Raw genomic sequence first — 22202 nt, 5'->3', positions numbered from 1 at the left:
ATTCCCTGGGATCAGGTTTCCAGCTCCTTCTAAACCACAGCTATTCATTATCAGAGATATTCCTTCCTGTTAGGTACTCAGAGAGATGAAGCTCCGGGGAAGGATTCGATCATTAAGCAAGGGAAAATAGCATCTACAATCTGGCAGCACTGCATAAATCCTGGAGGGGGAAAATATCGATTTACAGTTTTTCTCATTCTAGCATATCCTTGATGGTGCCGAAAATAAATCACTTCTACTCTTCTCTCTTATAAATAAATGCCTCATTACATTCTATCACTTAAACACATTGGAGTGCTGGGATGAAGAATCGGCAGACAGTCATGGCCCAGGGGCATCCAATGGTACTTTGGGTCCTTAACCACTCACTCATTATCCTACTCTGTCATGTTTGTGTGAAACAGCCACTTGGCTTCTTCCTACTCTGCCACCAAGAATCCTTTGACTGCAATAGTAATCATCCTAGAAAGGGCATGACCCTAATGTTAAATATAAGAAAGTGGCCCTCTAGGAACTGTTCTTAAAACCCTAATGCTAATGTACAAAGAACTAGTTTGTGCACTGAAAATTATCACCGAGAGGGGTGTGTAGAAATGTCCATGTCAAGTTCTTAGCTCTTCTGATCAGTGTCTGCTCTAACGCATGGCTTTTGAGTGTAGCATGCATCAGAATGACCCAAAGCTTCTAAGTAGGTCTAAAGTGGGACTTGAGAATGTGCGTTTCTAACAAGTTCCCAAGTTCCTATTGCTGCTGGTCCACAGACTACACTTTGAGAACCACCGCCCCAGCATTAAGCTATAAGTAGAGGAGACTTCCGTCGATGAAAAGAAGTGAAATCCAAGATGTGTCCCCTGCAGTAACTCAAGATGAGAGCCCATGGAGCAGGACTGAAACACCCATGTTATGTTTCCAGCAGTCTATCTTAAAGTCCAAACTAGGAGTCAGCAAACTTTTTCTGCAAAAGGCCAGATAGTAAGTATTTTCAGCTTTGCAGGCCAGACAGCCTCTGTTGTAAGCCCTCAACTCTGCCACTGTGGCATGAAGGCAGCCATAGATGGTACACAGAAGAATGAGCATGGATGTGGCCGTGTTCCAATAAAGCTTTATTTACAAAGATAGACGGCATGCTGGATTTGGCTCACAGTCTGTAGTTTGCCAACCTTTGGGTCTAACTATTGTGATAAAAATGATTCCTATGAGGCAACATCTGTTAGTTGGCCAAGACTGAGTATGTCCATGATCAATGAGAAACTAACCAAGCTGGAAATCTGACCTTGTAAGCCAAGCAGTGACAGCCAGTTTTGTTGTATACGATTGAGAAAACATGGCCGTTACTGGAAGATATTTGCTTGTCTTGCCGTTCAGCCACTAGAACCAACTATTTAAAGATGAATGGCTCCCCACTTCGTCCTATTTCAGTAGGGGTTTCACTGTACTGCTGAATATTATTTACCTATATTGAATGTATTCTCTCCTTGGTACTTTGCCTAATAAGTTTCTGTGTAGCATGATCATTTGTTGAGTTACTAATTAATTCACATTTTGTTTTCCATTTTTTCTCTTTCTCCTTATTTCCAAAAGGGCCCACTGGGCTGTCTTTCCTCAGGGAAAGTTGGCATTGCTGGCCTGAGGGTGAACTCATTGAATGGCTTTTGTTAAGAACCTGAGCTCACCAATGTCTTGAAGAGAAAGAGGAGAAGCCAAGTGTCTCTGATAGGGAGAAGTGGGAGCTGATGACACAGGAAGAAGGGACTCACAGCCTCCCTGACTGTCAGTTCCCACGTCTCTTCTGACTTGACCCAGTTGGCCATTCCTTCCTCTTGGAAATATGTCCTTCACTTGGCTTCCAGACAGCTCCCTCTCCTTACCTTGTGAGTTGCTCCTTCTTCATCTTTGCTGCTCCCCTCTCATTTCCCTGACATCTGGTAGATGGACTGTCTTAGGAATCAGTTCTTGGTCCTCTGCTGTCCCCTACTGTCTCTCCTCACACACTCCCTGGATGATCCCACCCACCAGCATGGTCTCATACACTGGCTACACATGGACAACTTCCACATTTACATCTCCAGACCGAGTATCTCCACTGAAATTTAGTCTCGCACAACTGTGCTCCTCTCGACATTGCCACATGGGCTGTGAGATGCCTCAGATCGGACGTGCCCAAAGGTAAACTCCTCATATCATCTCATACCTGCCATTCCCATCCCCACAGCCTCAACACAGTCTTCTAGCTGGGCAGCCCCCCCAAATTGGAGTCATCCCAGACTCATCTTTTCCTTTTCACAACTTGTAGCTAATTTAATGGTAAATCTTGCCTGTTCTGCCTTCAAATTATAGCCTGAATGATATACTTCTCACCTCCTCAACTGCTGCCACCCCTAGTCTAAGCACCACCAGCTTTTGCCTGGATTATTGCCATGGTCTCTTGACTGGTGTTTCTGCTTTCACACCCACTCCCTGGGAAGCCTACTCAACTCAGTAGGTAAGGTGATGCTCTTGAAACATACAAGAACACTTATTCCTTTGCTCAAAACTCTGCAAGCTACTATTTCATATAGGGAGAATGCAGAAATCAAAGTTCTTACTGTCCTCACTGGATCTGGCCCTTGTTCCTTCCCCAGACTCCATTCCTGCTCCTCTCCTCCCTGTTCCATCCACATGGCCACGCAGGCCTCCTGATGTTCTCCAATCATGTTGCCTACATTCCTGCCTCAGGGTCTTTTCATTGCTGTGCCGGAAACGGTCTTCCCCAAGATGTCCCATAACTTGCTCCCTCACTTCCTAAGGTCCTCACTCAAATGTCTCCTTTCCAGCGAGGCCTTCACCTATTTGTTTAAAATTGCAGCTCCTTCCTCCACTCCCTTTTTTGACTTACTTCTAATCTCCCTCACACTTATCACTATGTAATACGCTATATGTTTTGCTTATTTATTTCCTGTTTCCTTCCACCCAGATGCAAGCTCCAGGAGGGTGCGATGAGCATGGACACCTGGCCTGAGCGGGTTCGCTGTGAGGTGCACCCTGGGACTCTGCTCAGCACTGGAGCTCCCAAGCCTTCTGCCTGGTCTGGGAGGGACCACGCGGGCTGGGGCAGTTATGGCAGCAATGGTTACCTTGGCTGAGGGAAAGTACGAGGCCCCTTCCCAGTTTCCCAGGTACGCTATCAGCCTGAGAGAGAGAGCAGGCAGGGGGAGAGAGAGGGAGAAGACGGGAAAGGAGGGAGGGAGAAGGGGAGAGGTGGGAGGGGGGCAGAGAGAGGGGAGAGAGAGAGAGCACGAGAGGGGGAAGGAGAGAGAGACCTAAGAAAGACTGAGATTGAATTCACCAAAACTAGATGGAAAGAGGGCTTGGAATTGGATTTATTTGAATTAAGGAAAATTTTCATTACATGACATTTCCTACATGCCTAAGTTTATGAACCATAATTCATACTCACTACCACAGTTCTTATTACTTGAATAATGGAAAGAAGTAAGTCGACAGAACAAGACAAATCCTGCTCGGTGCATGCCATGAAAACTGAGTCCAGGGACAGAAATACAAGGGTGAGGAGAACTTTCTATCTCTCCCCCAACTCCTGATGTGGGCACACCATGCTTAATTGTCTCTTTCAGAATCTCCCCCATGATTTCCTAATAAGTTCTGATATGCACCCGAGCCAGTCCTCACTTCCTATGTGGAAGAAATGCTGCTAATGAGGAGAGGTTCAGCTCAGATTTGTTTGATGACCAGAAAAGCTGACTCTTCAGTCCTCACACCCCCCGTTGAGCAAAGGCGCACCTGTTTTTTTTTTTTTTCATCCTCCCTCGCTCCAGCAGGAATTGCCCACAGAACCCCATGTGGCTGCCAAGATGCCAAGGCTCATTAGCCAACAAGCGCTGTTGATTCCTCTGCCTGAGATTTAGGACCTCAGTGTTTCCCTGCAGGGCCGTGGCATGTGGAACTCCACGCAGCTTTTGAAATCTGGCATCCTTGTGGAACAGGGACAGTCTGTTCATTGAGGGGAAGAGCTGCTTGTTTGTTTCAGCTCTGGATGCCAAAAAAGAAAAGAAAAAAAATCAACTGTTTGCCTATTTGGCTGGTATTAGGGCATAACATCTCTATTTTCCTCTTTTTTTTTTTTTCTCTTCCTTAGGGGTTAATATATTTTGCTGAGGGTTCAAGGTTAAAAGATTTGTATTCTGTCACAATATCTGACAATTTTATTACTAACACCTTGGGAGCCCTATTTCTGGTCACTTTTCAAGCCTATCTGAAATCGACTTCACTTCCGTAGCCATCAGTTTCAATGGTTTGAAATGATCCAAATAATATTTGAAGGGAGAAGAATATTATTTTAAATTCTGGGAAGGGGCTTGGAGGGGTCCTATGACAAATTCCCTAGCCTTACAAGCAAATTAAAATCTCAGCCCACTTTTTTTTTTTAGACCCCTAGAGAATGAGATACCTTATTCTCTCTAAATATATCCCACTGTAAAATCGTTGATTATGGCAGAAAAGTACTTGGTCAGCACAAGTTCTGCCATTTATTTCATGTTTGCCTAACTTTCTAAAGTTAGCTATGCATTTCTACTGAATGGTTGATCCTAATCTAGACTGAAAAGCAGCCATGGGCAATTATCACTTTAAATAAGTGGGGGAAAATCAATACTTATTTCTTTTTCTGCGCAAATGGAAATAATGAAGCCACCATGGCATAGCCTGCTACAAAAATTACACATCCTTCAACTCTCTGAGCTCGTATGATGGCAACGATTTAACAAGAATCACGAGTCAACAGGAACACATTCAAATTTCTAGGACAAAAGCTTTCATGCCCATGACAGTCGGAAGTCTTCACGATGGTCTTTGCCTGTTCGTGTTCCTATTCGTTTCTCTTCCCTAAGTCTGTCTATGTGTTATTGCTTTATTACATGTCCTTCCTTTGTAGCTTTCAACTTCTAAGCTCCTCTATTACATTTTTATATCAGGCTGGAAACCAGAGCTAAAAATAAGGCCAGAAAAACATGGATTGATGTTTACAATAAACATTTATTGAGCACCTACCTGCACATACCAGGCACTGTGCTAGGGTTGCCGGATGACAAAGATGAGTAGGACTCAGGCTCTGCTCGCAAGGAGCTCACAATCTACAGGTGACGGAGGGGACGGTGCAGGCAGACAGATAAGCACTCTGCCGGAAGAGACAGAGCCTCTTACACAGAGACTTAACACAGGGCACTGTGAGACAGAGCCTCTTACACAGAGACTTACACAGGGCACTGTGGCAACAGGAGTTATGGGGCAAATAATTGAGCCTACAAGAATCACAGTGTGTGTGCGTGCGCGCGCGTGTGTGTGTTATGATAAGATTTCACATAAGAGAAGATTTTGAAGATGAGGCTTGGAATGTAGCTTTCTGTCAATAACTAGAGTTGGAAGAGGTTGCAATTTCAGCAAATGTCAAAACAGGAGGAATACACATCTGACGAGGTATGTCACTATGTCATTTATAGGAAACTGCAAGTAGCTTGGAATGGGTGGAGCAGAAGATCCACATGCATGATGGAAGGAGAAACTAGAAAAACAACAGGTGAAAAGATATGGAAAGACACTCCTTTAGCAGTGAAACCGGAAAGAGGTTGGGTCGCATTAAGAAGGTCTATGTTATCATGAGAGTAACCTATTATATCTGACCAACAACAGCAGATTTTGCTGACATTGAGACCAAAATGCCAACTATTTGCAACACATATCTTTCGAATCTGAAAAGAGATCTCAGCGTGCTTCCCTGAATGTAAAAGCACCTAGGAGATCTTACCGGAATGGAATGGTGGACTGTTTACAGGAGCTGCCACAGTCCCTGAACAAGTCATTCTAATGCATAAAGAAGCGCGTTCCCAACAGAGAAAAGGCTCCTAGCTTGAACTGGAAAGTAAGTCAGATAAGCAAGATAGGCAGCTACCTAGAAACAGGTTTCACTAACGTTAGTTCTACTCCCCCAACACTATTCGTTTGACTCCATTACTGTCTTGATTGACAAAGTGACTTTTTAGTACCAAGCATGACAAACATTTCAGTGACAGCCAACTTGTATCAGGCCATTTCAAAAGATGAAGAGAGGGCAGATGTTTACACTGCATTGTCTTCGTCACACAACCTATTCTTTTTAGAAGGAAAATTCTTTAAAAGGTAGGGAAAACTTCAAACAACATGTTCAGCTGAGAGCCTCTGAGAAATGGCTGGTCATTAGAGTCCAAAGTTAACGGATCATGAATTTGATATTTGTATTTTGTATGGTCTTTTACTTGATCGGTTGAGTCTACAGGTAGTAGAAAGTCCAAACAGGTTAGAGCATCCACAGAAGGCAATGAAATGTCCCTGATATACATGTAACCCACCCAGAGGAAGTTTAACAACCTTTTCAAATCATGTGGTTTGAACCCAGGGCTGTCAGTCTATGGGAATATAAATTCATCATTTCTTACTTCCAGGTCTCCCTGGATGAAGTTCTGCTATGACCCTTAATCCACGGAACTGTTACTGATCTCATGGAACAGTTATGGGCTCAGTGATGGAAATTTTCATGTCATGGTTACCCCAATGCATTTGAAGATGGTGCAATGATCAAAAAAGATGCCAGTGATGACAATTGAACGTCCCTTTGCCTTCCCAGCCTCCTTCATATATTCTCAGGCATAGGATGACAAAGGGAAGTCCACGAGTCACATGAAGAAAGACTGTAGCCATGGGTACACGATCAGGAGCTTCTGTTTCTCTTCACCCCATCCTCCATGCCATCACCCTACTCTATTTCCTCCTCATTGTTGCTCCTGTGAATTCCTCCACCATCTTGCCACTAAGCACTGTCCTCTGCCCACAGTTCTGTTGCTGATGAATTCCAAATGAACCAATGTCCAACCCGTGTGTGACATGGAGTTTGTGTTCAAATAGTTGTTGAATGAAGTAATGACCCCCAAACCCTCCAAGGTAACAAGATTTTAGGGAAGTGTCTTTTTGAATGATATAAGGCTTCCTTATGTGAGGTGAAAGGAGCAAGCGTTCTGGAGTCACATCAGCCTGGCTTGTGCCATGCTGTGCCACTAACTGGATTTAGAACAAGGGCTTAAATACTCTGTAATGCTGTGTCATCAACTATATAAAAGGAAGATAATAATCCCTACCTTGAAGGGTTGCTGTGAGTATTAAGAGACAGTACATATGAATGCCTAGCATAGTGCCTGGAACATACCAGGGCCTCAAGAAATGCTTATCTCCCTCCTCCCTGTCTTATTCTTATGTCGGATTTTAGGATGAGAAATAATAGCGAGCAACTAATCTCCGATGTGGCTGGAAGTCTTAGAAAGAGATAAGCAGCAGTCATAGGGAGAGAGAGTGTTAGGAATTTTTAAAGGAAACGAATGGTTTTATGGTTAATTTTCTTGGTTGGGGTTTAAGAGGAGATTCATGTTGTCCATTAATTATACTTACCAATTGGGTCTAATTGGCAACTACCCCAAAATGAATAAAACAAGCGGGAGTCAAGAGAGAAAAACGGCAGGCATCCTGTCAAAAAATAAAATCTTTGAAATTTCTACAACCCGATGGTTGAATATACATTTCATTAAAGCAGATGGACTCACCCAACTTATAAATGTGTACATATGATGGAAATCTAAGTTGCATATTCAGACTTTCACAAAGCATCAAACAGCCCTCTGTACCAGCTCTACCGTGTCTCATCACTCTTTCACTTGTTGGGGTCCTTCAAATCAGCATCCCCTTTGCTGGAGAAAGCAACCCTTATTATTCTGTTTTAGCCTAGGTGACTGTTCTGGTGGTCAAAGAGTTAAACGAGGCACTCTGTGTTGAGTACTTGTAAGCATGCTTAGCCCTTAAGTAAATCCTCAAGAAACACTAGCTGTTGTTACAGTGATTCTAATAATAATCATGAATTTGGTTCTGTGTTTTCCAAGACTGAGCAGAACTGGATTGTCCCCTCTCTCCTTTTAAAAATGCTTTTCTGTTTTTTGGGGGATATGCATCCTGTTTTCAGGTGATTGGCTTACTTTTGACTTAAATGGAATATCCTCCCCCACCCCCCCACCCCCCGCACCGTTGGCTAATGCACTTAATTTCTTTTCCTTTTAAAGAGTAATTGAAACCAATGTTGACATGTCACTCAACATGCATATTATTTACTGAAAAGACTGCCCCATTTCTCACTCTTTTCTTTCTCTTATTGCCAAGAACATGACTAATTAGATACAGCCGTATATATATTATCTATCCATATCATCTATCTACTGCTTCCTTCCTTCCTTCTATGTATGTATGTATGTATCTATCTACAGAAGAAGTCACCAAAGCCATTCCATTATAATAGGTTTCCTTACTAATTTGGCTATACTATCCTAAACTGGGAGGTAAATTTAATTGTAACCTCATGCCTCTGGAGTTGTTAATTGACTAAAGAAGCTACCTTAGGTTGAGATGATTCAGTATCTCATTTCAAATCTAGGCCTCAGAGGAGAATCCCACGAACAGCTGTTTTTGCTCCTCTTTGTTCCTTCCCTAGAAACAGCGTTTACGGAAGCCCCCCCCCAGATCCTCAAGTTATGTCTTCTGGCCCTAGCTTCGTAGGATCAAGCCAGACTTCTAGAGCAGCCTCAACTGGGGGCGGTGGTTGGGCAGAGGGTAGCTGGTCGGTGAGAGATGCAGTAGGGTCTTACCCACTTTTATGGAATATTACTTGGTGAGTCCTCATTGCCCACAACCTGGCCAAGCTGCCTTGTCATAAAAATGTATTCAGTGGGGAAAAGACAAAGCAATATCCCTCCAAGCACAAAATGCAAAGGGTTGGTTCCTTTAGATTCTTAATAGGTTGTAAAATAATAAGCCAAGAGTAACTACTGTGTATTTTCCAGAAAGTTACCAATTAGCATGTTCCTGAGAACATAGATTCAACTTGGGAGCCTATGCTTCCCCAGGCCACTCTACCACTGTGTACAACAATTAGACTGCTGGCTAAATACTGTGAGCAAAGCCCCAAATAGACAACAACACAAGCATCTGTTTATGGAACCAAGCACAAAACTGGCTTAGCTCTGTCTTCCCTGCAGAGTGAACAGCACCCTGGTATTTTCAGTTTGTTTTTTTTTCCCTTCCAGTTACCAAACCCTAACGAACAAAAGTTAAAATGACATTTTAGTGAAGATAAACCAGATTTGTTGGAGATTTGTTGCATGGTTGAAAATGGAAATGTCTAGACATCTGGCATCTGTTGACCGTGACCCCAATTGTCTCATTATTTCCTTGATTACCCTTCTGGGCATGGTGGAAAAAGTGGTCTCAAAGGGGAAAATAGGGAAATAAAGGGCCAAGGATTGTGCTTCCAGTGAGGTTGATGCCCTAAGTACCCTGCTTTTGCTCCTTGCTGAGGTGCATGGAGAAACTTTCCTAATTTGAGTTCTCTGGTGTTGGCATTAAATAGAGTAAGAAAACTACCTCCCAAACTAACACAGTGACTATGCTGAGCAGCAGACTAGAAGTGTAGTGTTTTGAGCTGAGATCTGTGTCAGCTAATGCACCATATGAAAAGAGGTAGGATGCGTGACTGTTTCCAAGGGGGGGCTTTCCTATCTGGAAAACGAGGCCAATGAACTAGGTGAAATATACATATACATATATATATATATAATAGTGTATATGTGTATAGTGTTTATGTATATGGTTATATAGACCCCATGAGCATGAGTAGCTTTGCACCTGCCCCATCTGTGTATCTCTATATATGTAATTATATCCCAGTTATCATATATTATTCTATAGTTTATCTTTACATCCCCATCGAGGAGTATCTAGAAAAAGAAAACAATGAAACATACATGTCTTTTCCTTATGACTTTGTTATTTGGATTTCCTAAAAAACTAACCCAGTTCACAGGTAGACCTTGTTTATATTTGCAGCTAAAATAATGCAACCAGATAGGATAAACAATTTAATGAGAGTAGAACAAATTCAGTTAGACCTCATGCTAGGCCCTCAGTTTCTGTATGTTGAAAGCTTTTACCTACGCGGCTTGCAATCCATTGCTCACATTCTACCCCGCAAAATCTTACTTAAAATACCTCTGCTGAGTAGCCCCTTGAACATTCCACCTAGAAATACTCTTTGTCTGAATTCCTGTTGTATTTCATGTCATTAAAGGGCACGTAACACTTGCTGCTTATTGTAATGCAGCTCTTTGTCTCCTGAGTGGAAACAGCCTGATGGTGGGGGCTCTGATGCGGGCGGACTTCTTGGGTCAGCCTCTTACTGCCAGTCTGACGTTGGGGCCATCACTTGACCTCAGTTTTCTTTTTGGTCAATGGGGATAATAAATGGTACTCACTTCCTAGGGTTGTCATAAAGAATAAATCATATTTCTTGCAAAGTGTTTAGAATAGCACTCAATTAAACACTAGTTATTGTTCACTTATTTGTAAAACTCTAAGTTCTTCGAGCGCACAACTATGCTTTATTTCTCTTGCAACCCCTGTGTTGCTTTGTAATGTTACAGGTGCACAAGGCAATACTGGCTGGGCCATGGAAATACACAAGGGGAAATGTAACAGGCAGAGCAATCACTATTTATCGTAAATGACAGATATTTGCCCTTCTCCTTTTGCTACATTCTGAAAAGCTGAAGAACTTTAAGCCTGTGTTTTGGCTCCATAGGAAACATCTTAAAGGGACAGTGGAATAAAGAATATTGCGGGAGCCACTTTTCCACAGTGAGCACCACGGATGATCTCCAACACGATAAACAGTTGTTGACTGAGCCATTGTGTGACCCAGCTCCATCTCAGGGAGGAGGACCCTGGGAGAGGGGAGCTGGGTTTTGGGATGGCCAGGAGCATAATGAAGGGAAAATGAACAATTCCAACTTTGCTGAACTGTACTCACAGTAGAGATATAAAAGTAGGACATTTTCAGGAGCCCCATTATATTAGGATGTCTTGCTATGGCTAAGGCTTGGGAATAAATTTAGGTTGTTTTGTCATTCACTAAGTCCCAATAGGGAAGATTATTTTGCTTCTGATTTCAGCTACTGTCAAATGTAGGCATCAAATCTGTTACACTGGTCTCATATATATATTTTTTAATTTTATTTATTTGAGAGAGAACAAGTGAGAGAGAGACCAGGAGCAGGGGGAGGGGCAGAGGGAGAGAGAGAAGCAGACTCCCCACTGAGCAGGGATCCTGACGCGCGCGGGGCTGGATTCCAGGACCCCAAGATCATGACCTGAGCTGAAGGCAGACACTTAGCCGACTTAGTCACCCAGGCACCCTGGACTCATAATTTTTATACACACCCTTTATATATGATTGGACAATATTATTTTCTATTATGTGTCCTTAACCAGCCTCTTCTCTTAGGTTTCCTGACTTGACTCTTTCCTCTTGTCTTAGAGGAAGCAGAGGATTGCCAGCAGGCTGAGTGAGTGAGAGAAAACATGGCGGGGCTGGCTCCTTACCCAGAGGTCAAGAATGATATACATACACCTGAGGAAGGAAGATTCTGAACTTACATATTACATGGATAGGCTGACTACTTCCAAAGGTTGTCTTCTTCCCTCCTTCTCTCCCCCTGTCCATTTCTCTTTCCTTCCTTCCTCCCTTCCTTCCTCCCTCCCTCCCTCCCTCCCTCCCTTCCTTCCTTCCTTCCTTCCTTCCTTCCTTCCTTCCTTTCTTCCTCACATCCCCTTCCCTTTCCTCCTCTCCCGTCTCCTTCCCTCTTTCCTTCCTTCCACTACAAAAGCTGTATTTGTTCATTGTAAAAAAACAACATTGAGAAGTACTTAAAAGGTATACGTGGAACACATCAGTTCTCACCCTACCTCTCCCACCTCAGGTTTCACTCCCTAGAACCTACGACTAATAATTATTCACCTGTCTCCTTTCAGATGTTTTATAAGTATATACATATATATATTTTCAAATTTTTATAAACATAAATGTAATCATAAACACACAGTTGTACTGTTTTACAACAGGCTTTTTCACTTAAGAAAAAAATACCCTTGGGTATCTTTCCATATGAGCCCAAACAGAGCTAGTACATTATTTATAACTTCAGAGTATTTCACTATATGTTAACATAAAATTTAATTAGTCACTTACTCGTGAATCTTTGGGTAAAAAATACTGTAATAAATATGAATAGAATTCTTAGAAGTAAAAATATATGACTAAAAGGTATGCACATTTAAAATTTAATAGGGGTAGCCAAATTGTCTTCCAAATAAGGTTGCCCATATTTGCACACACCATAATGCATATTTCTGGGTATACTTCTTGACAGTAGATATTTGTAAACTTTGTTTTTTGCCAACTGATAGGTTGAAAACATTTCATTGTCTTAATTTTCATTTCTTTAATTTTGAGTAAGGAAATTTGTACTTTCTTCCCTGTGATCTTCCTGTTGATATATTTTGCCCATTTTCTTAGAGAATTTTTCTTTTTCTTTGGATTTGATGTCCTTTGTTTATTATGGAAATTAGCCCTCTGTCATAGTTGTATCTATTTGCTTTGCTTTGCCATTTGTTTTTTGAACTAGTATTTTCTTTTTTTTTAACTTTTATTTATTTATATTTTTTAAGATTTTATTTATTTATTTGATAGAGAGAGAGACAGCGAGAGTGGGAACACAAGCAGGGGGAGTGAGAGAGGGAGAAGCAGGCTTCCCGCTGAGCAGGGAGCCCAATGCAGGGCTCAATCCCAGGACCCTGGGATCATGACCTAAGCCGAAGGCAGACGCTTAACGACTGAGCCACCCAGGTGCCCCTGAACTAGTATTTTCTAATGGGGCTTCTAAGCATTGAATTTGTTTTCTAAAGCAACTTAGCTTGTGTGAATGGATGAGTCATAACAGCTCCGAGTTTGGTATTATTAAAAGAAGGGAAAAGAAACCAGGGAAAATACCAGTTTCACATATGGAGTATCCAGAGAGGAAAGGTGAGGTTTGTTTTCAAATCACCTGCCTGTGGTTTCATTAAATCTGTAAGGCATTAGATCCTCGTACCTCTATTCATTTAGAAGGGAAATTCCAACTGTCTACAGCTCTACCTTTGGGGTTTTACTGAATAACACAAGCTAAAATCAAAAGAAAAACTAACTACGGTTGGATGAACAAGGACATGTGTATCTCGGTCTCTAAAACAAGGTGACCCAATTCACTATTTATTCCAAGAAGCTTCATGAATTAATCTTTTTATAACTGTCAGTGTCAGCAAATACTCTCAACTCTATATTTACTGACATTCGAAACATTTTAAGAGCCCTTCAGCTGTATCTTGCCAAATTATTAGTTATCACTTAGGGGTTATTAAAATGTAGGAATGACATATTGAATAATTGGCATAAGAAAGATTTCAATCCCTGAGAAACTCATCTGCTCATCTGGCCTCCTCAAATGTTTCCTCAACAGAGTGGGGGGATATCTTATTCCCTAAGTCATCTCCTTTGTCCTTTTCTCTCAACAGGGCTGAAGTCCTGTTGGAACCTATGGCTTTGAGAGGCTGACCAATCTTCATCCTCCTGCCTATCACCAAGATTATGGTCATGTGTTGGTCACATGAGAATTATTTTGCAGGATTTATCTTTGAAGCATTTGTATCAAGAGTACAGCGTCACGGAAACACGGAATCTTTCTTATTTATTTTTAATATTTTGGGATTTAAAATGTTACCAAATGATGTGCAACAAAATATGTGACTCCATTAAGGATCCATTATGGGATGCACATGGATTATGCATAGCACAGCATATGCAGTTACTTTGAGGCTTAGGGGATCTATTTGAGTTAGTTAACTTAAGATGTTAACAAAACCAGAACGGTCTAAGATAATCTATATAATTTTATACATCTTGTCTCAATCCAGTTTCAACGGATATTGCAATTTCCAGAGCCAGTGCAAGACTCTGCAACTACTGATCACTGAAAGACTCACAGGTAGAGAGTGAAAGAGTGTGGTACAAAGCATGCGCTACAGGAACTATTTATGGACAAGGCTCCCCAATGAACAAATTGGAACCGTAATAGGCATATCTCATTTATAAGTGGCAGATAGGTTTTTTCTCATGTGACAACTCTAGCCATTCCTTAACAATAATCCGGAACGCTAAGCTGAAAGATATGGCAAAAACTGCTGGCTATATGCCGATATCTATTCTTCCCTTCCTTCATAGTGATGGGATTTTAGCTCCTGATGTATTTGTCCAGGAATAAAGACTATATTTTCAAATCCCCCTTTAGCTAGGTGTGAACGTGTGACCAAATATTGCCACATGGGATGGAAGTCAAAATGGCGTGTATGACTTCCTCATGGTGACTTTAAAGGGAAAGGGTATGACTTTTTCCCTTGCTCCTTTATCCTGATGCTTTCCGGCTAGAAAGTAGATGATGGACCATGAAGACAGGGATGGGAGGAGCAAAAGAAAGAAGGAAACTGAGTCCTCAATACCATGAGGCCACGACATTAAATCTGGACACCTGTTCAGAATAACATGTACATAAGGAATAAACTCTTGTCTCCTTTAGGTGTCCAGTGTTTTGAGTCCTTGTTACAACAGCAGAACCTGTGTCCTAATGAATGAAAAATGGTTCTGAGCTGAATCAAGGCTCAGTGGGAAAAGTCATGCTAGCTTTGCAATACCCCAGCTATGGGCAAGGGACACAATGGGCTCCAGCCAACTCTAATCTCTTACTGTATGGAGAGCTAACGTACTCCAAAATGGAAGACTCTCAAAAAACCCTTTCATGTCACTTGTACATTATAGCTTTCCTTGGCCTTTTGCCCGTCTCCCTCTCTGTGCTATTGTTAACCACTTCAGGCTTAACCTCTGTGTATTTGGTACAAATACAAAGAAATGAGACTGACTTAACAATCATAATAAAAATAAGTAATATGTGTAGTATTTAGGATATACCATTTATTTTTATGTAAATGACTTTAAAAAATCCTTTAAAATAGCCTCCTGGAAAACTATATGCTTATTTCAATGATGCTGTCATTACTAAAATATTTTTGGAATTTTTTTGGAGTTGTAAATCCATACGTTTCTTATAATAATAGGACTGGATCAAATCCCTTAAATTTCTTTCATGCCAAACCAGCAACTCTTTATTGAGCACTTACTATGCATAACATTGTTAGGTTGGGTGTCAGAGAGGTTGGTAATCAATTAAGGATGTCAATGGTAATCTTCAGACAATCTATGTTAAATTTCCTGGGTAAGATGACTTCACAATTCAACAACAAAATAATATATATAAGGGGTCTACTATAGTCCAGGGAAATGAGAAATATACACCAGAAATGGAATGTGAATTTTTAAAAAGCTCTGCTTCATGGAGTTTTATATCATGAATTTATTCATTCACTCAAGATTTATATTCCTGCCCTCCTCCCTTACTTCCCCCAAATTCTCAGTAATTTATAGATTAAAAATTAGAGTTCTGTTTGTATTCAATTTCGAACTCTTTATTCTACTAGAACCTTGATTTATTAAAATATTCCCTGTGCAATGCATTGTACTGAGTAGGCTTTCCGGGGACCTCTGGGTACAGAACCCCATCTCTGCCTCTGCCCCTGTATCAGTGAATAACTGTGGACTGGAGGATTTCTCTGAGTACCAGGGACTCTGACAGGAGAACTCCTAGCGTTAAGCACATTTCTGGAGTCACTGAGCCTGAAACATAAAGCTGTGGTGCTCAGAGCGGGTGCTGCTGAATTGGAAATACTGATCTGATTTACTTCGTGAGTCAGTTCTGCCTGTTAAGCAAGTCGGTATGTCTCTTCAAATGAAAACCAGCTTCCTAATAGTCATTAGGGCAGAAAGGTCAACTCAAGTCCATTTACAGTTTTCAAATATGCCAAGAGCGTGGATTTAGACAATGAGTTTGGTACTCACCCCGCAGAGAACAGACACAGAGCAAATGAAGTCAGATAGTTGGAAGAACTTCCCAACAGCAAGTGATGTTAGGATTGGAAGGGCTGACATCCAGCCAATGCTGTTGGTTTAGGAAACCAACGTCTTCACCGGTCGTTAAAGATTTTAAATCTCACTGCTCGCTTGCTATGGCTGCCTCTTCTGTTGTCTTAGGTATGAGTATTGTGGGTGTGGTCTTGACAAATCAGGTGTGGGCTATTGGAAAGATGTGAAAAAAACCCAAAAAACAAAAAAACCCCAAACAAACAAAAAGAAAACTCAAGGAAACATACTTGGAGTAGCGTTTCCTGAGGGATGTGATTGGCCTTTGGGCCAGGCAGGTCTTCATGTGAAACTGTTCTGCCCAAGGCAGAATATTAACCTTCCTGCCTCCTCTCTTATGTCATTCAGGAGCATGAGAAATCACATCAACCCGAGGCCCCCTGATATTTTTAAATGCCCCCTAGGGGAGGCAGGGTCACTCTACTCATAAAACACTACAGCCATGTTTAAGAATCATCACCCAAAATGGTGGTAAAGGAAGTAGGATATCAATGATGCAGTCATGAGTACTCATTTCTGACAATGGAAATTCAATGGAAACAAAATGCTTTAAATTGATGTGTGTCATGTCATAGAGATGAGTTAATTTTTAAAATGAAATCCCTTAGGGGCGCCTGCGTGGCTCAGTTGGTTAAGTGGCTGTCATGGTCCCGGGGTCCTGGGCTAGAGCCCCATGTCGGGCTCCCTGCTCAGCGGGGAGCCTGCTTCTCCCTCACCCTCTGCCTGCCACTAGAATGTTCCTGTGGCTCAGATATCCTATAACTCAGTGAAAAGGGGATATATTTGCTCCCACAGTAAGGCATAATTCATTAGGGATGACATCCTGTACTGTTGGAAGACATTATTCTCATTATTATTTTTGTTAGTTTGGGTGAGTAAGCATACAATCATATATAAAGAGGTGTGTTGGCTTAGGGACTGCATAATAAAACATATATTTTTTCCTAGAGAATTCTAAATATCAGTATCTTCAAAGACCAAATGTGATTATGCTTTATGAATTCTGCCATCATTTCTTCCACCTGTTTACTCAGAAATACCGAGCCCATTTTAAGCTGCTGCTTTAGTAGAAGTACTACTCTCCATGTCTTCATCAGACGAGGCTACACTCAAATGTCAGTCCTTACCCTGGGGCAGAGAAAATGTGGAGAATCAAATTCTCTTTCAAGCAAACCCCGACAGTAGCAAAAGTTCTGGTTATGGAAATCTAAACCTACCCAGACACCCCCATTAATTAATATAGCAAAATAAACGTAGACTGGATTTAGTCTGACATAGGGACATAATCCCGTAGACTGGATTTAGTCTGACATAGATTTCATCTCATAGTATGGAGATGACAAAGTCAGAAATTTCTAGCCTCATAACGAAATTTCCTACAACCTACACTGATGTTCACAATATAATTAGATATGCAGTCTGAATAAAACTTTGCATCTGGGCCAACCTAAAATAAAATTCAAACAACAAAGGAGTAACATTTTAATCAAATAGAGCCCAAAGATAACTAGATTCCTGTCCTCTCCCTTCAATCCCCTTTTTGAATAAAATGGTAACTTACAAGAAGAAAATTTAAAGCGTGAGATATATTCTGGGCTGATTCACATATAGCCTAAGTTCTAACACCTCCACCAAATACAGTAGTCAACAATCCTAACTGACAGTCACCATGATTGCTCCAGGACACCGGAATAGCTTGAATCTCTAAAGAAAGATTACATTTTCTCCATTATGCTCTGTTTATTCAGGTAGGAGGAACAACTGCAGTGTAGAATATATTTTTGACAATATATAAAAAGACAAAAGAGTTTGCTGGCTATCGCTGCAATGGTTAAGATTTTAAATCAATTACTCTTTAACAAATCATGTTCACAGAGGATTGATGGTAAGTTCCAGAACATAATTTTGAGCCCTCATTTTTCCTCTTTGGACCTTTTCAGTAACTATAGACATATACGGTTCCTCCTTAATGAGCAGAGCCAGGTCTGATTTGTGGTATTATATATATATAGTGATGAATACCCTTGACTCTTATAGGCTTTAATGAGAGGGTCTGGTCTCAGGTTGGAACCCATGGCAGCCAGGCTCTGTCAACACAGGACATGGTTTCCCGCAGGGGGACCACTGTACCACCAAGAAGGCGGGAAGAGAACCAGTTGTTTCTGGATGGCCATGTGCCAGAATCCTTTCATATGTTGACTTGTATGTCAACTCATTTAATCAGGGTTCACAGATCCAGAAACAGAGTCTAAGAGAAATGCTTTAATGCTGGAATATTTATGGATGAAATGATATGCCATCTGGATTTCCTTCAAAATTATCCAGAGAAGGATGTAGGTGGCTATATAGAGAGAGATTCTAAGCTTGGCCATGGGCTGGTAAATGTAGAGACTGGGTGACAGTCATGGTGAGTTATTATAATATTCTCCAACTTTTTTGTATGTGAAATTTTTTAATAATAAAAACGTACACACAAGATACGCTTAGGATTTTAAAGTCCCACGAGGCTGCTCATGTGCTACTTTCTAGAGCAGCTCCTTGGTAGTCTTTCAGCTCATATATATTTCCTGAGCAGTTAGCAATGTGCTAAGTTGCCTCAATTTATGTGAATAGGTGAACAGCAATAAAATAAATATGAGGAATTTTTGATTATGTACCTTTTTTTATTTAAATAGTTCAAACTTAGTATATGGTGCTTGGCAATATTCATGAAAGGTGTGCACCACCTTTGATAATTCTCTTAATCACTTCCCTGCACCTCAGTCTGATCTTTGAGATGAATGACTTTATGTTCTTGTGAATGTCAGCCACACCTTGCTTTCATCCACAGACACTGATAAGACTCCTGGGATATAGGTATATAGGTTTACAGAGTACATACAGCCTCACTCCCTTGCCTCTCTCTTCCTCTTACTTGCCAGGCAAAATCCCAACAGGCGCTTAACCCATTTCTGTGTCTGTTCTACTACTCGAGCTGAACATGGCTGCAAAGAAAACACACAAGCCTAGTGATCCATGCCTCTCGAAATTCACAACCACAAATACCCGGTGGGACCAGGGTGCTGTGGGTTAATGCTACATTTCCCTGGTCCGGTCATTCTCCCTGTCTCTCTATTAACTATAGTTCCTTTTGCTCCCTAATCTCTCCCTCCTCCCCTTCCACATTCTTTGCTGATGACCTCCCGTACTCTTTTCTTTATAAAGAAACTATCTACAGAGAAGTACCTGATCATCCCAGCAGAAAACGTTCCATCCTACCCACGTCTGTGCCCATATGCTCTGCCCTCCCTCCTGCTATGCAGGATGAAGCTGTCCACATCCTATGGCCGAGCTCTTTATCTGTGCACTGAATCTCATCACTTCCCTCTCTCTTAGGGACTTCGTCCCAATTCCCCAGAGATCCCCCACTTTTTTTTCCTGCAATAGCTTACTCCTCTGGGGCTCTCCCTAGCCCCCCTGTTTTAAGAATATACCAGTGTTGCTAAGAATGGCCTTGCAGCTTTCACTTGATGTGTCTACTCCTTACCCTGAATGCCCAATTCATTAGCAAGTCCTCTTGAGTTCTGCCTGCACAATATATCTTAGGGCCAATATTATATGATTTATATGAGGCACCTGCAACAGGTGAATTCGTAAAGATATCAAGTAGAATAGTGGTTATCCGGGGCTGAAGGGGGGAGGGGGGAGGAACAGGGAGTTAGAGTTTAATGGGGACAGAATTTCAGTGTGGGATGATGAAAACGTTCTGGGGATGGACGGTGGTGATGGTCGCACAACAATGTATATGGGCTTAATACCACTGAACTGTATACTTAAAAATGGTTCAAACGGTAACTTTTATGTTATGTATATTTTATATTTAAAAAAAAAAGCCCAGGGCGCCTGGGTGGCTCAGTTGGTTAAGCGACTGCCTTCGGCTCAGGTCATGATCCTGGAGTCCCAGGATCGAGTCCCGCATCGGGCTCCCTGCTCGGTGGGGAGTCTGCTTCTCCCTCTGACCCTCCCCCCTCTCATGTGCTCTCTGTCTCAAATAAATAAATAAAATCTTTAAAAAAATAAAAAAAAAATAAAAATTAAAAAAAAGCCCAGTTAAGAAAATATCTATGCTTGTATTCGAATCCGACCACGTTTTACTTCCCCTATCGCTGCCATTCTATTTCAAACCGCTCATGCCCACCTGCATTATTGCAACGGCCTCCCAACACATCTCCCTGCTCGAAAGCTTGCCCCCTGCCTCAGTCTGGTCTCTGCACACAGCAGCAGAGTGATGTTTTAAACCGGGAAGCAGATCCTGTACTTTGCCGGATCACAATTCTGTTAGAATACAACCTAGCCCTCTACAAATGCCTTGCTCTTTCTTGAACACCTGGGGCTTTTGTCCCTACTTCCGCTCCCTTCCAGAATGTTCTCCCCACAGTGGGCTCCCTGACTTCATTCAGGTCTCTGCTTCCATGTCACCTCCTCAAAGAGGCCCTCCCTGACCACCTGCTCTACGCCAGCCTCTCGACGCGCGGGTGCGTATGCGTGCAAACCGCGCACGCAGGTCCAGTCCTATACCTTCCTCTGCTCTCTTTTTCTTAACGGTTCTTTTCACTACCAGACATCATATATTTATTTGTTCCCTGATTTACCTATTACTCTACCCCTCTAGAGTGAAGGTCCATGAATTTCGCAGACCTCAGCCATGACTGGTCTGTAACAGCAGTTCAAGAAATACCTGCATCCTAAAAGGCATCCTTGGAGCTGTTGGAGGCTGTGCATGTTAAGTGTGAAGTTTAGTAAGTGGCAGATGGAAGAATGTTCCAAAGCAGGTCACTGCACATGCCCCAAAGGGTTCTCCTTTAAAAACCAAGTCCTTCAGGGACCAGGGACAATACTTGAGAAGGGGCTGGTGACAGCAGGAATGAGTGGGGCGCGGGGGAGAGACGAGATAATGGAGGCCAGGGTGCAGAGACAAATCAAAGGCACTGGTGCTTGTGATTCATTATCATTCATAATTGGCATTTTGATGAGAAAGGGTTGAAAGGTCTCCCGAACAGGATTCACTTAATATTTAAGGAAAGCATCCTTCAGACGATTAGGTCATTTAGGTAAGAAACAGACTTGAAAGGCTCCCGTGGTAGGCAGGGCACCCCTAGGTGGTGAGGAGGAATGGCACTTTAGGAAAACGCTGAGCGCAGTCCCAGCACCCCCGGTGTCCTCCAAGGCGGAATGGGTGATGAGCCCTGTTAATTGTGGTGTGGTGTCTCATTTTTGAGAGACCACGCTGGGGCCCCAAATTGAGTTCCACCTTTGTGTTTTAGATTTCTTTAACTTTTGAAGGGGGAACTACAAAAGTAAATGAGGTTTTTAGAATCAGTTTTATTTTTAATGGGAAGAACCACATTACTGCTAATTGTGATACAAGGAAAAGAAAGTGTCCACCCTGGACAGTAGAGTTGCTGTTCCAAGGTACTGATTGGGGATTGATTGCATTAAAGGTTTGTATTCTTACTTCCGCTGTTTCTTGTTATAACCGGGTCAACTTTACCCCTTGTTAGTCCTGTTCTGGAGGCTTCTGTGTTCTCAGTGGGCACTTTGCCATTCACTAAATTGAGGCCTCAAGGTCCTGCTCTACTTTGGGGAACTCCTTGGGACACTCCTTAAGCTCTGAACACCTTGTTGCCCCTTCCCTGCTTTTTGGGGTGAATGCAGCAAAAAGACAAGGAGACCTAATGACTCACGAGTGGCTCACTTGGAGGGTAATCTTGGTTTGCCTGGGACTGAGGGGACCCAGGGACATGGGACTTTCAATGAAGAGAAAGTCTCAGGCACCTGGGACAGGTTGATCACCCTCTCAGGTTAAGCTTAGGGACAGAACCGGTGTAAAAGCTAACTCATGGCATCTTTCACTACAGCTTGTGAGCAAACTGCTGACCCTGACCCTTTTTACTTCCTGTGACCTCAGAGATGGCCTCTGGGTGTCTTTAACCTTTTCTTCCCATTTAATTATTTTTACTCAATGGGAGCCTGCGGGTTTCTGCAAATCCTCAAATAAGTATCTCGAAGCATGTAGGAAAATTATGTTTATAAATTATGATAATTCCAATGACCATGTGGTTCCCCTGCCCCCACCTCGTTCCAACTACTGTCATTTAACCCACTGGGGCTCATCCCTTACCCCAGACCTAATCCTGTTTGTGGG

At 42.1% G+C, this 22202-nt stretch overlaps 1 protein-coding gene across 1 annotated transcript in view; it reads right to left on the bottom strand.

Moving 5' to 3' along the window:
* LOC118026302 (transient receptor potential cation channel subfamily M member 3-like) overlaps positions 1-22202 on the bottom strand; it is a 70038-nt gene that overhangs the window by 12142 nt on the left and 35694 nt on the right. The window contains exon 6 of the mRNA XM_035029068.1: positions 7471-7545. Within this exon, the coding sequence (XP_034884959.1) occupies positions 7471-7545 (75 nt within the window). The remainder of the gene's footprint in view (positions 1-7470; positions 7546-22202) is intronic.

Source organism: Mirounga leonina, unplaced genomic scaffold (assembly GCF_011800145.1).
Source record: "Mirounga leonina isolate KUSES-001 unplaced genomic scaffold, KU_Mleo_1.0 Mir_224, whole genome shotgun sequence".
Taxonomy (NCBI): domain Eukaryota; kingdom Metazoa; phylum Chordata; class Mammalia; order Carnivora; family Phocidae; genus Mirounga; species Mirounga leonina.
The sequence above is the reverse complement of the archived record's forward strand: the minus strand, read 5'-3'. Positions and strand labels throughout refer to the sequence as shown.